Source organism: Schistocerca nitens, chromosome 5, assembly GCF_023898315.1.
Source record: "Schistocerca nitens isolate TAMUIC-IGC-003100 chromosome 5, iqSchNite1.1, whole genome shotgun sequence".
In the NCBI taxonomy this organism is placed as follows: Eukaryota; Metazoa; Arthropoda; class Insecta; order Orthoptera; family Acrididae; genus Schistocerca; species Schistocerca nitens.
This window is the reverse complement of record NC_064618.1, coordinates 643,007,850-643,021,372: the sequence shown is the minus strand read 5'-3', so window position 1 is coordinate 643,021,372 and position 13,523 is coordinate 643,007,850. Positions and strand designations below refer to the sequence as shown.

Here is a 13,523-nt window from a genome sequence, read left to right as displayed (position 1 = left end):
TCTAACCCTCTCAACACCCTTGTTTAAACCTCTCCACCCACTCAACCACACAACCCTAAGCTCCCATCCATCGTGTGACAGCAATACAGCATCCTACACCACAACATCCGCTCCCTGCCCATGAACAAGCCCCTTTTCACTAACACCTTCTCCCAACACCATGTCAATGCCTCCTTTCTTAATGAAATATTCCTGCAACCATATTATGCCATCTGAATTTCTCCCTATATCCTCCATCATACAGATAATCTCCTCCTCCTAGCCGGGACTGGTTGCAATAAGGCACAACAAAAACACTCCTGCTTGGCCACAACCCTTACTCACTATTCCCACCGAACACCTTATCCTTAGCCTCTTGTTGTTTACAGACTCCCTCCAGGGTGACTTTGTCGCCATCCAAAGCTCACCCATTCTGGAAGCAACACCATGTTGTCCTCGCACTCCCGACCTCCTTGCACACCTCACTGCAGAAGTCCTCGACCTAATTTGAAGTACCCACCTATTTGTCCTTACCATATTCTACACACTGTCCTCATGCAACCCATCCCCATCTCCATCTGAAAATGGTCCATGATATTTCTGTGCCAACTGGATAGCCTACCAGGAATCCATAGAAACCCAGTTAGGAAGCCACACCCTAACCTTCCAGCAACCTGATGATGTACCCCATGTCACAGCCTTCCTGCAGCAGATCTCGTGAGTCGCTATTTCGCCCATATCCCTACTAAAGCCGTATATCCTCATCACACCACTCTCTCACAACAAGCTGTAATCCTTCTCCATGAATCTCGCCGCTTGTATTGCTTCTTCCTCCAGACTCATGACTAGGATAAATTCACACACCACTGGCAACTACAGTGACACACTAGCAATTTACTCAGCATCACAAAACACTGAGACTGGCGCTAGACATGCACCAGACTCGATGCTACACTCCTAGTTAACTCTTACGTGTACTGGAAAGCATTCTATCGACTTGCTGGCAGCTGATCCTTCCCAAGAGCCTTCCCTTACCTGACGACCTAAGCACATACAATCACTTTATATCCTATCTCTCCGACGTTTTCTCCATTCCTGACGATCCTCACTCCGCCACTTCCAATTCCCTACTGTCCATGAACGCACAAATATCACAGTCCCACCCCTGGCTCCCAGCTTGAACAACATAACAGACATAGAATTAAACACTCCAGCCACAGCACAGGGCATAAAAAAGTACTTCGCAGAAAACGCAACACATTCCCCATCAAGACCACATCCTATCGCCACCTCAAAGAATGCCATATCACCTTTCTCATCACCCTTGCAACCCTGTATAACTCTATCCACAGGCTACTATCGCGATCTGTGGACAACTTCCAAAATCCGGTTTCTTCTCAAACTAAACAACCTCGCCCTCTCAATGCCTCTTAATACTGCTCCATCTGCTTCACCTCAGTGTTTAGCAAGGCCTTTGAATCCATCCTCTCTTGACGCATCCACCACCATCTGTACCAACATCACCTGCTCCCGTTCCTCCTTCTCTGCTGATGATCAACTCCTGAACCTCACCTATGTCCTATCCCAACACCACAACAACTGTAAATCCGCCATCTTTGTCTCTCTTGACCGAGAGAAAGCATACAACCATTTATGGCATTCCAATATGACCATGTATGGCATTCAAGTCTCCCTTCTGAACTCTAGACTTATGCATGTCCCATCAACTATGTCCGCCTTATTGCATACTTCCTCTCTAATCGTCCATCCCATCCCCTTATTGACAACACCAATTCCTGTACCCCACTGCAGAAGTGCCCTAATGTTCCATTCTTTCACCCCTCCTTTACGCCTTATACTCTGCTGATATGCCCAAACCACCACCTCCCATCCACCTCTTTCAGAATGTTGATCACACCACTTTCCTCGACCTCTGTCCTACGCTCCAGAAATCCCAATGATCCTTCCAAATCCTCCAAAATCACTTAACCTCCTGTTGTAACCAACACCTCCTCAAGATTAACCCCTTCAAAACCAGGGCAACAATTATAGGATGCACTACCTGCATCTTCTGTCTCCATGACTTCTACCTTACTATTTATGACCATCTCCTCCTGCTAACTAACACACTAAAATACCTTTAACTAACCTTTGACTGGCAACCAACTTGGAAAACTCACTTGCTAATAATCCAACAGAAAGCCCACAACAGACTAAAACTACTATCTGGACCAGTATGAGGACTACACCCCTCCACTGGCCTTCACATGTAGATATCCCTAATCTGTCCATCCTTTGCTACACTAATGATGCACAGATATCTGCCGCTCCCAAGTCTATAAGCCACTCCAGATCCTCAAACACCATGCACACCGCCTCACATTCCATATCTGTTTACTTTCCCCCACAAGGATCCTTTACCAACTTATCACATTCTGGCCTCTCCTCACTCAAATTGAAGACCTCTGAACAATCTACACTGTCTGCAAACTCAACTCTAATAATCTTATCTCTTTTCTTCTACTTTCCTACCCTCATTTGCAACCCATTCTAGCAACACTTTACTTACACACCCTCCACATGCTCTCCCAAAGCAACTTCAAACATTTCCCCCTCCCAGATTATGAAGTCTGGCCCAACATTTATCCATCCTGCTAGGCTATAGATCCATCCCATCCAGTCCACCTTATTAAGGCCTCCTCTTCCTCTCCTCCTCATGTATCCTTACTCCCTCTTTTCCCTCAGTCTTTCTTTCCACACCACCATTTTCGCAACAACTATTAATGTCACCAATTCCACCTTTGCTACACCCCCCTCTTCTGTCTCAACAGCCACTCCTGTCCCATTGCTGATATACACCAGTCCTCCATCCTAATAACCCCACATCCCTACCCTTCAACTACTGAATCTCTACCCCATGGCAGTTTCTTCCAATTTCTAGTGTCAGCAAAGTGCGTCTTTTAAATATCAGTGTTTCAGCAACATTTTTTAAATGTTCGCTTGTTGTTTTTCATTTTACCTTTTATTATTACTGTTTTTTAACTACCAGTTCAAGAAGTCATCAATCATATATCTAAAACACTTCCATTTTACTTGTTGTCTTTAAAGAGTTTTAAATTCAATGTAACTATCCCCACTATCTGTTCCCTTTTTGCCATGTCATTTTACTTCTCATTGTCAACTGGTTGAGGAATAGGTTGTTTGTACCACTGAGAGCCCTCCCTGCCCTCTGCTCATATGGTGCACAGGGTATGAAATAACAATAAATAAAAAATAGCAGCACAGGGACAGTGGGTCACTGTCCTAATATTATTACCCATCTTTATGTCTCTCTCAGAAGTTATTCATTTGTAGATCGCAGGAGGCTGCTACCCAGCACTTCAGCAATGGTTCCCTGTTCTATTATATTTATTAATCCTTCCCACATAGGGTTACTGGCTAGACTCACTGACAACTCTCTGCTGCCGGACTAATAGACTCTCTACTTCCAGCAGTTATTAATGAGACTGACGAGAGCTACTCTCTAGTCCTCGATCAATTGCAACTACTCCTACACAACTCCCATGCTTCAGATTCAGAGGAAAAAATATTTGGATTTTCTCACCATTTTTTGAATTTCCCACCAATAGGAAACGGGGTTTTAGACTGCACCAGTATTTTGGGTCGGCCACCTTGGATTGAGATGTCACAGTTGGACAAGTATTCCAACAACAATTTTCTTCACCTTCTTTACCTCTAAGCACATAAGCAACGGGACAGAGGCTCTTCGTAGCAATTATGATTATTCATAGCGGCTTTGGAAGTTCTGCACTATTCGTCATGCTGCTTCGGTTGCGTTCCTGTTACCCTAGGAAGCCAAGTTGTTGTTGTTGTTGTGGTCTTCAGTCCTGAGACTGGTTTGATGCAGCTCTCCATGCTACTCTATCCTGTGCAAGCTTCTTCATCTCCCAGTACCTACTGCAACCTACATCCTTCTGAATCTGCTTAGTGTATTGATCTCTTGGTCTCCCTCTACGATTTTTACCCTCCACGCTGCCCTCCAATGCTAAATTTGTGATCCCTTGATGCCTCAAAACATGTCCTACCAACCGATCCCTTCTTCTAGTCAGGTTGTGCCACAAACTTCTCTTCTCCCCAATCCTATTCAATACCTCCTCATTAGTTATGTGATCTACCCACCTTATCTTCAGCATTCTTCTGTAGCACCACATTTCGAAAGCTTCTATTCTCTTCTTGTCCAAACTGGTTATCGTCCACGTTTCACTTCCATACATGGCTACACTCCATACAAATACTTTCAGAAACGACTTCCTGACACTTAAATCTATACTCGATGTTAACAAATTTCTCTTCTTCAGAAACGATTTCCTTGCCATTGCCAGTCTACATTTTATATCCTCTCTACTTCGACCATCATCAGTTATTTTACTCCCTAAATAGCAAAACTCCTTTACTACTTTAAGTGTCTCATTTCCTAATCTAATCCCCTCAGCATCACCCAATTTAATTTGACTACATTCCATTATCCTCGTTTTGCTTTTGTTGATGTTCATCTTATATCCTCCTTTCAAGACACTGTCCATTCCGTTCAACTGCTCTTCCAAGTCCTTTGCTGTCTCTGACAGAATTACAATGTCATCGGCGAACCTCAAAGTTTTTACTTCTTCTCCATGAATTTTAATACCTACTCCGAATTTTTCTTTTGTTTCCTTTACTGCTTGCTCAATATACAGATTGAATAACATTGGGGAGAGGTTACAACCCTGTCTCACTCCTTTCCCAACCACTGCTTCCCTTTCATGCCCCTCGACTCTTATAACTGCCATCTGGTTTCTGTACAAATTGTAAATAGCCTTTCGCTCCCTGTATTTTACCCCTGCCACCTTCAGAATTTGAAAGAGAGTATTCCAGTCAACATTGTCAAAAGCTTTCTCTAAGTCTACAAATGCTAGAAACGTAGGTTTGCCTTTTCTTAATCTTTCTTCTAAGATAAGTCGTAAGGTTAGTATTGCCTCACGTGTTCCAACATTTCTACGGAATCCAAACTGATCTTCCCCGAGGTCCGCTTCTACCAGTTTTTCCATTCGTCTGTAAAGAATTCGCGTTACTATTTTGCAGCTGTGACTTATTAAACTGATAGTTCGGTAATTTTCACATCTGTCAACACCTGCTTTCTTTGGTATTGGAATTATTATATTCTTCTTGAAGTCTGTGGGTATTTCGCCTGTCTCATACATCTTGCTCACCAGAAGGTAGAGTTTTGTCATGACTGGCTCTCCCAAGGCCATCAGTAGTTCTAATGGAATGTTGTCTACTCCCGGGGCCTTGTTTCGACTCAGGTCTTTCAGTGCTCTGTCAAACTCTTCACGCAGTATCTTATCTCCCATTTCATCTTCATCTACATCCTCTTCCATTTCCATAATACTGTCCTCAAGTACATCTCCCTTGTATAAAGCCTCTATATACTCCTTCCACCTTTCTGCCTTCCCTTCTTTGCTTAGAACTGGGTTGCCATCTGAGCTCTTGATATTCATACAAGTCGTTCTCTTATCTCCAAAGGTCTCTTTAATTTTCCTGTAGGCAGTATCTATCTTACCCCTAGTGAGATAAGCCTCTACATCCTTACATTTGTCCTCTAGCCATCCCTGCTTAGCCATTTTGCACTTCCTGTGGATCTCATTTTTGAGACGTTTGTATTCCTTTTTGCCTGCTTCATTTACTGCATTTTTATATTTTCTCCTTTCATCAATTAAATTCAATATTTCTTCTGTTACCCAAGGATTTCTATTAGCCCTCATCTTTTTACCTACTTGATCCTCTGCTGCCTTCACTACTTCATCCCTCAGAGCTACCCATTCTTCTTCTACTGTATTTCTTTCCCCCATTCTTGTCAATTGTTCCCTTATGCTCTCCCTGAAACTCTGTACAACCTCTGGTTCATTGAGTTTATCCAGGTCCCATCTCCTTAAATTCCCACCTTTTTGCAGTTTCTTCAGTTTCAATCTGCAGTTCATAACCAATAGATTGTGGTCAGAATCCACATCTGCCCCTGGAAATGTCTTACAATTTAAAACCTGGTTCCTAAATCTCTGTCTTACCATTATATAATCTATCTGATACCTATTAGTATCTCCAGGATTCTTCCAGGTATACAACCTTCTTTTATGATTCTTGAACCAAGTGTTAGCTATGATTAAGTTATGCTCTGTGCAAAATTCTACAAGGTGGCTTCCTCTTTCGTTTCTTCCCCCCAATCCATATTCACCTACTATGTTTCCTTCTCTCCCTTTTCCTACTGACGAATTCCAGTCACCCATGACTATTAAATTTTCGTCTCCCTTCACTACCTGAATAATTTCTTTTATCTCGTCATACATTTCATCAATTTCTTCATCATCTGCAGAGCTAGTTGGCATATAAACTTGTACTACTGTAGTAGGCATGGGCTTTGTGTCTATCTTGGCCACAATAATGCGTTCACTATGCTGTTTGTAGTAGCTAACCCGCACTCCTATTCTTTTATTCATTATTAAACCTACTCCTGCATTACCCCTATTTGATTTTGTATTTATAACCCTGTAATCACCTGACCAAAAGTCTTGTTCCTCCTGCCACCGAACTTCACTAATTCCCACTATATCTAACTTTAACCTATCCATTTCCCTTTTTAAATTTTCTAACCTACCTGCCCGATTAAGGGATCTGACATTCCACGCTCCGATCCGTAGAATGCCAGTTTTCTTTCTCCTGATAACGACGTCCTCCTGAGTAGTCCCCGCCCGGAGATCCGAATGGGGGACTATTTTACCTCCGGAATATTTTACCCAAGAGGACGCCATCATCATTTAATCATACAGTAAAGCTGCATGTCCTCGGGAAAAATTACGGCTGTAGTTTCCCCTTGCTTTCAGCCGTTCGCAGTACCAGCACAGCAAGGCCGTTTTGGTTAATGTTACAAGGCCAGATCAGTCAATCATCCAGACTGTTGCCCCTGCAACTACTGAAAAGGCTGCTGCCCCTCTTCAGGAACCACATGTTTGTCTGGCCTCTCAACAGATACCCCTCCGTTGTGGTTGCACCTACGGTACGGCCATCTGTATCGCTGAGGCACGCAAGCCTCCCCACCAACGGCAAGGTCCATGGTTCATGGGGGAAGGGGAAGCCAAGTAATTCCAACAAAATACTGTTTTTATAGTGGTGAATCGTCTTCAAGGGTCGTCTCTCGTTTTGTTATTTTAAATGTATTGCATATCCTTCGCTTCTCATCACTTCTTAATCTTCCTTTTCATTCATTTTTCCAGTCCAATTTCTCACTAGTTTGAAAAGAATAAACAACTATTAATCATAATAGTTTCGTTTCCTTCTTGCAGATACATGACTCCCTTCAGCAAACATTTTTTTCATTAATATCTTCTTTTGTATCTTCGTTCTCTTTTCCTTCTGTCTTCTCTATTACTCGTGTCCTGCCATAGTTGCCACAAACATGATGTTACTTGGTTAGGTACGTATTAGATCGTGTGTTTTCCTTAGTATTGGGAGATTTCAAACTTACTTGGTGGAACATCTTCGCCGATCTTGAGATTATTCCTTGAATAATACAATAAAATCGACGAACACACACTACATTTAATATGCTCTCTCGTACTCCTCCTTACTTAAGCAGCTGTCACGAATGTCTCTGTTTAATCATTCATGTATTAAAAACTCGATGAACAAACACAACCTAAGAGGTCGCAGCACGACTGTTTCCGGACTAAATGGTTAAACCAATCCCTTTTCTTCCAGTCGCATCCTCTCGATATTTTTCAACACACTTTCCGGAGATATCGGCACTACTCCAAAGCAGCTCGTCACACTCCAAAAGGACTTTGCTGCTGTCCCAAGCAGGTGTTTCTTCCTGCGCGACATTTAGATCGCAGTAAATCTCAATCTGAAGACCCGTATTATCCTCAAATACATTGCTCCACGTCCACATAAAAAACCAGTTAGATCTGCAATATCTGGGAAATTAATTTTTCCTACTTCCGTTGCAAACAATACTCAGAAATAAGAACTACGTAGAGATGCGTTTCACTCCCACAACAGTAGCCATAGCAAACGCTGAATGTCGAAACAATCTAGTCTGCTGACTGAACGCGGAATCACCACCGTCAGGACAGTTGTAGATGCGCAGAGAAACTTATTAGCGGAGCTTGGCCCCACTTGCAAAAGCGAGCAGTTAACATCTCTGTCCAAAGGTACGGTGTGTCGAGTCCACTGAATACGTCAGTGACATTGCCCTGATAAAATTTCCTTCATAGTGAGTGCACAGTTTTGTGAGCCTCTTGGACCGTAAACACCAACAAATGGAAAGCAGCGAAATTCTGTGGCTATGCCGAACCCCTCTCGCTGCAGGGATTTCCTTGTTTAAACAGACACTGCTTGCCATAAGAATTACAATGTCGCGAGGCAGGCATGTAAAAAAAAAAAGAAGTTAAATTGCCATAGTAAGGTATGCAAACGAGTAGGATTTCACCTCAACTATTCTAAGTAGGTAGCAGCAACGAAATATACATTGTATATATAAGGAAAGATTATGCAGCGGGCTTCTCATTCAAAAATCGCATATTTCTGGAATGTAAACATCCATGAAGCCCGCCCGGCTAGCCACTCGGTCTAACGCGCCGCTTCCCGAGCGGCAAGCAGCGCGTCCCCACTGGGGACCGAACCGCACAATAACCCTGGGTTCAGTGTGGGGCGGCAGTGGGGCGGGTGGACTGCTGTGGCCTGTTGTGGGGTTGTGAACCGCTGAGGGCTCCGGTACGATGAAACCTCTCCGTCGTTTCTAGGTCCCCGGTTCAATACGCAATACACACAAACATCCATGGTGGTGAAACGTGGTTGACAATCAGTTTACACAAGACGAGAAGGTTTAGAAATAGGGTTCTACAGAAAAATGATGAAGATTAAACTGGGAGATCGGATAATTGGTGAAGAGATACTGATTATTCGAGTTCGGAAGAAAAGAAAGTTATGACACAATCTGACTAAGAGAAGTAATTGGTAGGGAGGGCATATCTTGAGACATTAAAGAACGAATTTGGTAATGGAAGGATGCGTGGGGAGTTAGAAGTTGCAGAGGTGGACCAAAGCTTGACAACAGAAAGCAGGTTAAAATGGGTGTAGTCGCAGTAGTCATGGAGAGATGAGGAGATACGTACAAAACAGACTATAGTGGAGAGTTGCATCAAACCGCTCTTCGGACTGAAAAACACTATAACAACATTCACTGATATTATTAGATGCCATTGCATATGGCCGAATTTCATCTCTATCCACCCAGCCATTTTTTTCAGGTGATTCTTGTTCAGTTAGTGAAATGAGAGATACACTGTCAGGCCTGCTAGACGATTACATCAAGTTTCTCAGTCTTCACGGGACTGGACCCGCTACAGGACACTGGGGCCAGTCCCAGTTGGTCAAGGCGACAGACACTTGAAAACCAGCTTCTACTCACCCCTCGGGGAACGCGGAAGTTGCTGAGCACCAGGTCATCCACAAGAACGCGCCGCATGTTGATGATCGAGACGGGCCGCAGTCTGTAACAACAACCACAGATGTTGTTACGTCGTGGCTGACGTCACGGTCGTGCCAGCTGACATCAAGCACAACTACACTCCTGGAAATTGAAATAAGAACACCGTGAATTCATTGTCCCAGGAAGGGGAAACTTTATTGACACATTCCTGGGGTCAGATACATCACATGATCACACTGACAGAACCACAGGCACATAGACACAGGCAACAGAGCATGCACAATGTCGGCACTAGTACAGTGTATATCCACCTTTCGCAGCAATGCAGGCTGCTATTCTCCCATGGAGACGATCGTAGAGATGCTGGATGTAGTCCTGTGGAACGGCTTGCCATGCCATTTCCACCTGGCGCCTCAGTTGGACCAGCGTTCGTGCTGGACGTGCAGACCGCGTGAGACGACGCTTCATCCAGTCCCAAACATGCTCAATGGGGGACAGATCCGGAGATCTTGCTGGCCAGGGTAGTTGACTTACACCTTCTAGAGCACGTAGGGTGGCACGGGATACATGCGGACGTGCATTGTCCTGTTGGAACAGCAAGTTCCCTTGCCGGTCTAGGAATGGTAGAACGATGGGTTCGATGACGGTTTGGATGTACCGTGCACTATTCAGTGTCCTCTCGACGATGACCAGTGGTGTACGGCCAGTGTAGGAGATCGCTCCCCACACCATGATGCCGGGTGTTGGCCCTGTGTGCCTCGGTCGTATGCAGTCCTGATTGTGGCGCTCACCTGCACGGCGCCAAACACGCATACGACCATCATTGGCACCAAGGCAGAAGCGACTCTCATCGTTGAAGACGACACGTCTCCATTCGTCCCTCCATTCACGCCTGTCGCGACACCACTGCAGGCGGGCTGCACGATGTTGGGGCGTGAGCGGAAGACGGCCTAACGGTGTGCGGGACCGTAGCCCAGCTTCATGGAGACGGTTGCGAATGGTCCTCGCCGATACCCCAGGAGCAACAGTGTCCCTAATTTGCTGGGAAGTGGCGCTGCGGTCCCCTACGGCACTGCGTAGGATCCTACGTTCTTGGCGTGCATCCGTGCGTCGCTGCGGTCCGGTCCCAGGTCGACGGGCACGTGCACCTTCCGCCGACCACTGGCGACAACATCGATGTACTGTGGAGACCTCACGCCCCACGTGTTGAGCAATTCGGCGGTACGTCCACCCGGCCTCCCGCATGCCCACTATACGCCCTCGCTCAAAGTCCGTCAACTGCACATACGGTTCACGTCCACGCTTTCGCGGCATGCTACCAGTGTTAAAGACTGCGATGGAGCTCGGTATGCCACGGCAAACTGGCTGACACTGACGGCGGCGGTGCACAAATGCTGCGCAGCTAGCGCCATTCGACGGCCAACACCGCGGTTCCTGGTGTGTCCGCTGTGCCGTGCGTGTGATCATTGCTTGTACAGCCCTCTCGCAGTGTCCGGAGCAAGTATGGTGGGTCTGACACACCGGTGTCAATGTGTTCTTTTTTCCATTTCCAGGAGTGTACATACTACGCGCCCAACCTAGAGGTGCAATTCTGAAAATGCACCCATAAACACCGATACAGGACTGTTATATTAGACTAATAGACGGTATCCTGCAACATAGACTTACCTAAGTCTCCACAGATGGTCTGGGTTCCACTGTCTAGATGACACAAGTAGGAACACCTGAAGCATATGTGGTCTGGCTGACCCTCATCAAATGTTCAAATGTGTAAATTTCTAAAGGACCAAATTGCTGAAGTCATCGGTCCCTAGACTTACATACTACTTAAACTAACTTATGTTAAGAACAACACACACACCCATGCCCGAGAGGACTCGAACATCCGGCGGGAGGGGCCACGCAATCAGTGACAACGCTCCTCAAACCGCGCGGCCACTCGGCGCGACTCCTTATCAACATCTACATTAATGACCCGCAAGCGATGCAGCACAATACATGTAGGTTATATGCAGATGACGCGCCGTGTCTCACTGCAGTATTTAATATCACCCAGATCATTAACAGAGTAGAGGGCATGCAAACATGGACAAAAGAGAACAATAAACGCTAACCCGAAAAAAGCGGCCGCATTGCGTTTCACAACAAACTGTACAATACTCCAAGTACTTCGTAAAGGAATTCATTAGTCAGCGACAACATGAAATCTAGGTGTCCACCTGGATAGATCACTAACGTTCACAAATAACACAATGGAAAGAGAGAAGACAACTTATAAAATGAACACGACGCGGCCAAAACTATTTTCTTCCAGCAAACACTTTAATCCAAAGAAGAAATTTTAACTTCATTAATCGACAGTCTAGCCAATAATTTTATATGGATACGCAGCTAGAGGAACCACCTGTGAAGCTGATGTTAAATCCCTGCGAACGCTGCAGAAGTGCTGCCTGAGATGGTCACGCCTATCTCCAATGTGGACAAGATTGGATGTCACGAGAACCATGTAGAGGAGAAGATACTGGAGAGGGCGGGGGTGGGGCGAACAATAATACCGAAACACAGCGAGAAATGCACCCTTGAATATAGGTGTAGATGCTACACAAGCCTACAGATTGTAGTGTCATATTCTACCACGAAGGGAACTATGCAATATCCTCAATACGTTGCAAGTGTCCGTCGTAGTCGGAACGGCGTTCTCTGCAGTTGTGATTACGTAGGTGCTCAGTGCATTCGAAGTGGGGCAAATTGTTGGAGCTCGTTCGGTGCGTGTGTGCTTCTGTAACCGAGGTAGCCAAAGTATTTAATGCTTCAAGACGCAGCCTACCGAAGATTTACACCTCATATGGGGAAGGCAGAAAAATATTATCCGCTAAGTCACAATGTTGACGAAAGGGTGCGTTGAGTGATTCTGACAGACGACCACTGAAGAGGATTTTGATGAAACGAAAGAGAACTGAGCCGTGGTAAAAATTGCTGTTTTGAAGAGCGCGCCGCAGCGCGTAGTGTGAAGCAGTCGCCCTCCGTTTCTGGCGGTGGCGCCGCTGTGGCAATCGCAGCTTTGGTGTCTCCATCTGGTGGGAAAGGGGAAAGGTAGCCTGTTCACTTGCATTTAAGGGGCGCTATGAGCTCGCCAGTCGGTCAGTCTTGGGTCAGTCTGGGTGAGTCTGGGGTCAGTCTGGGTCAGTCTCTCGTCCCCAGCTTGCTAGTCCGTCTCTCATCCGAATTTGTGAGGCAGTTAGTGCCTGTCTGTCGTCCGGAGTGCTAGTATGTCTTTCGTTCGGATCAGCCTTTAAAGCCGGCAAAATGAGAGTCTTTCCACGCCAGCAGTAAGAGAACTCAGCGAGTGGTCACCCGGTGGTTGGATCGGTCGGTTGGCCGGTCGCGCACTGAGGCACAAGATGACTTCTCCGTCTTGAGCGTCGGCGCATGTGAGGTCGCCACGTGAGTCCAGTGGGCCGTGCCGTATAGCGAGGGGTAGTGACTTCGCGGTCGACACGAGAGCAACAGGAGTCTACCCACGGCATCGGTCTGGCCAGTGCAAGCTGCGACGCCGTGGTGTAACTGGTTCTCCGAGCGCTACTGGGCCCCTCCAGTTACCATCTTGTGGAGCTTGGCTCGGTCCTTTCCTGGTGCAGAGATGTCGTTTTGCCAGTGGGCGTGTTTCCTCTGCATGGTTGGGTCCGAGCCAGTATTTCCGCCGTCGTGTGTCTGGAAGTGAGTGGGAGACGCACCAGCAGTGCAGTCGCGACGGAGCAGCAGTCGCGGACGGAGCAGCGGGCAGTCGGTCGGTTGGTACGGACCAGGAAAGACGGGAGATCGGCGCGCCTTCCTGTGTCCTTTGGAACGGCTGGCAGCGGACGGTTCGGGAGAGCGATTTGGGGGGGCTGCGCCAGGTCTTCTCAAGAAAACGCAGTTATTAGAAGTTAAGTGATTGGTGATGTGTGATTTTCTCTTGTTAAATTTTACTTGTTTTCTTGGTCAGTGTCTAGTCCCCAGCTTGCTCGTCTCTCTCTCGTCCACATTT

At 46.1% G+C, this 13,523-nt stretch overlaps 1 protein-coding gene across 1 annotated transcript in view; it reads right to left on the bottom strand.

Moving 5' to 3' along the window:
- The window catches only part of LOC126259352 (probable cytochrome P450 301a1, mitochondrial), a 222,350-nt gene that overhangs the window by 45,268 nt on the left and 163,559 nt on the right, over nucleotides 1-13,523 (bottom strand). The window contains exon 10 of the mRNA XM_049956078.1: nucleotides 9,476-9,557. Coding sequence (XP_049812035.1) covers nucleotides 9,476-9,557 — 82 coding nt within the window. The remainder of the gene's footprint in view (nucleotides 1-9,475; nucleotides 9,558-13,523) is intronic.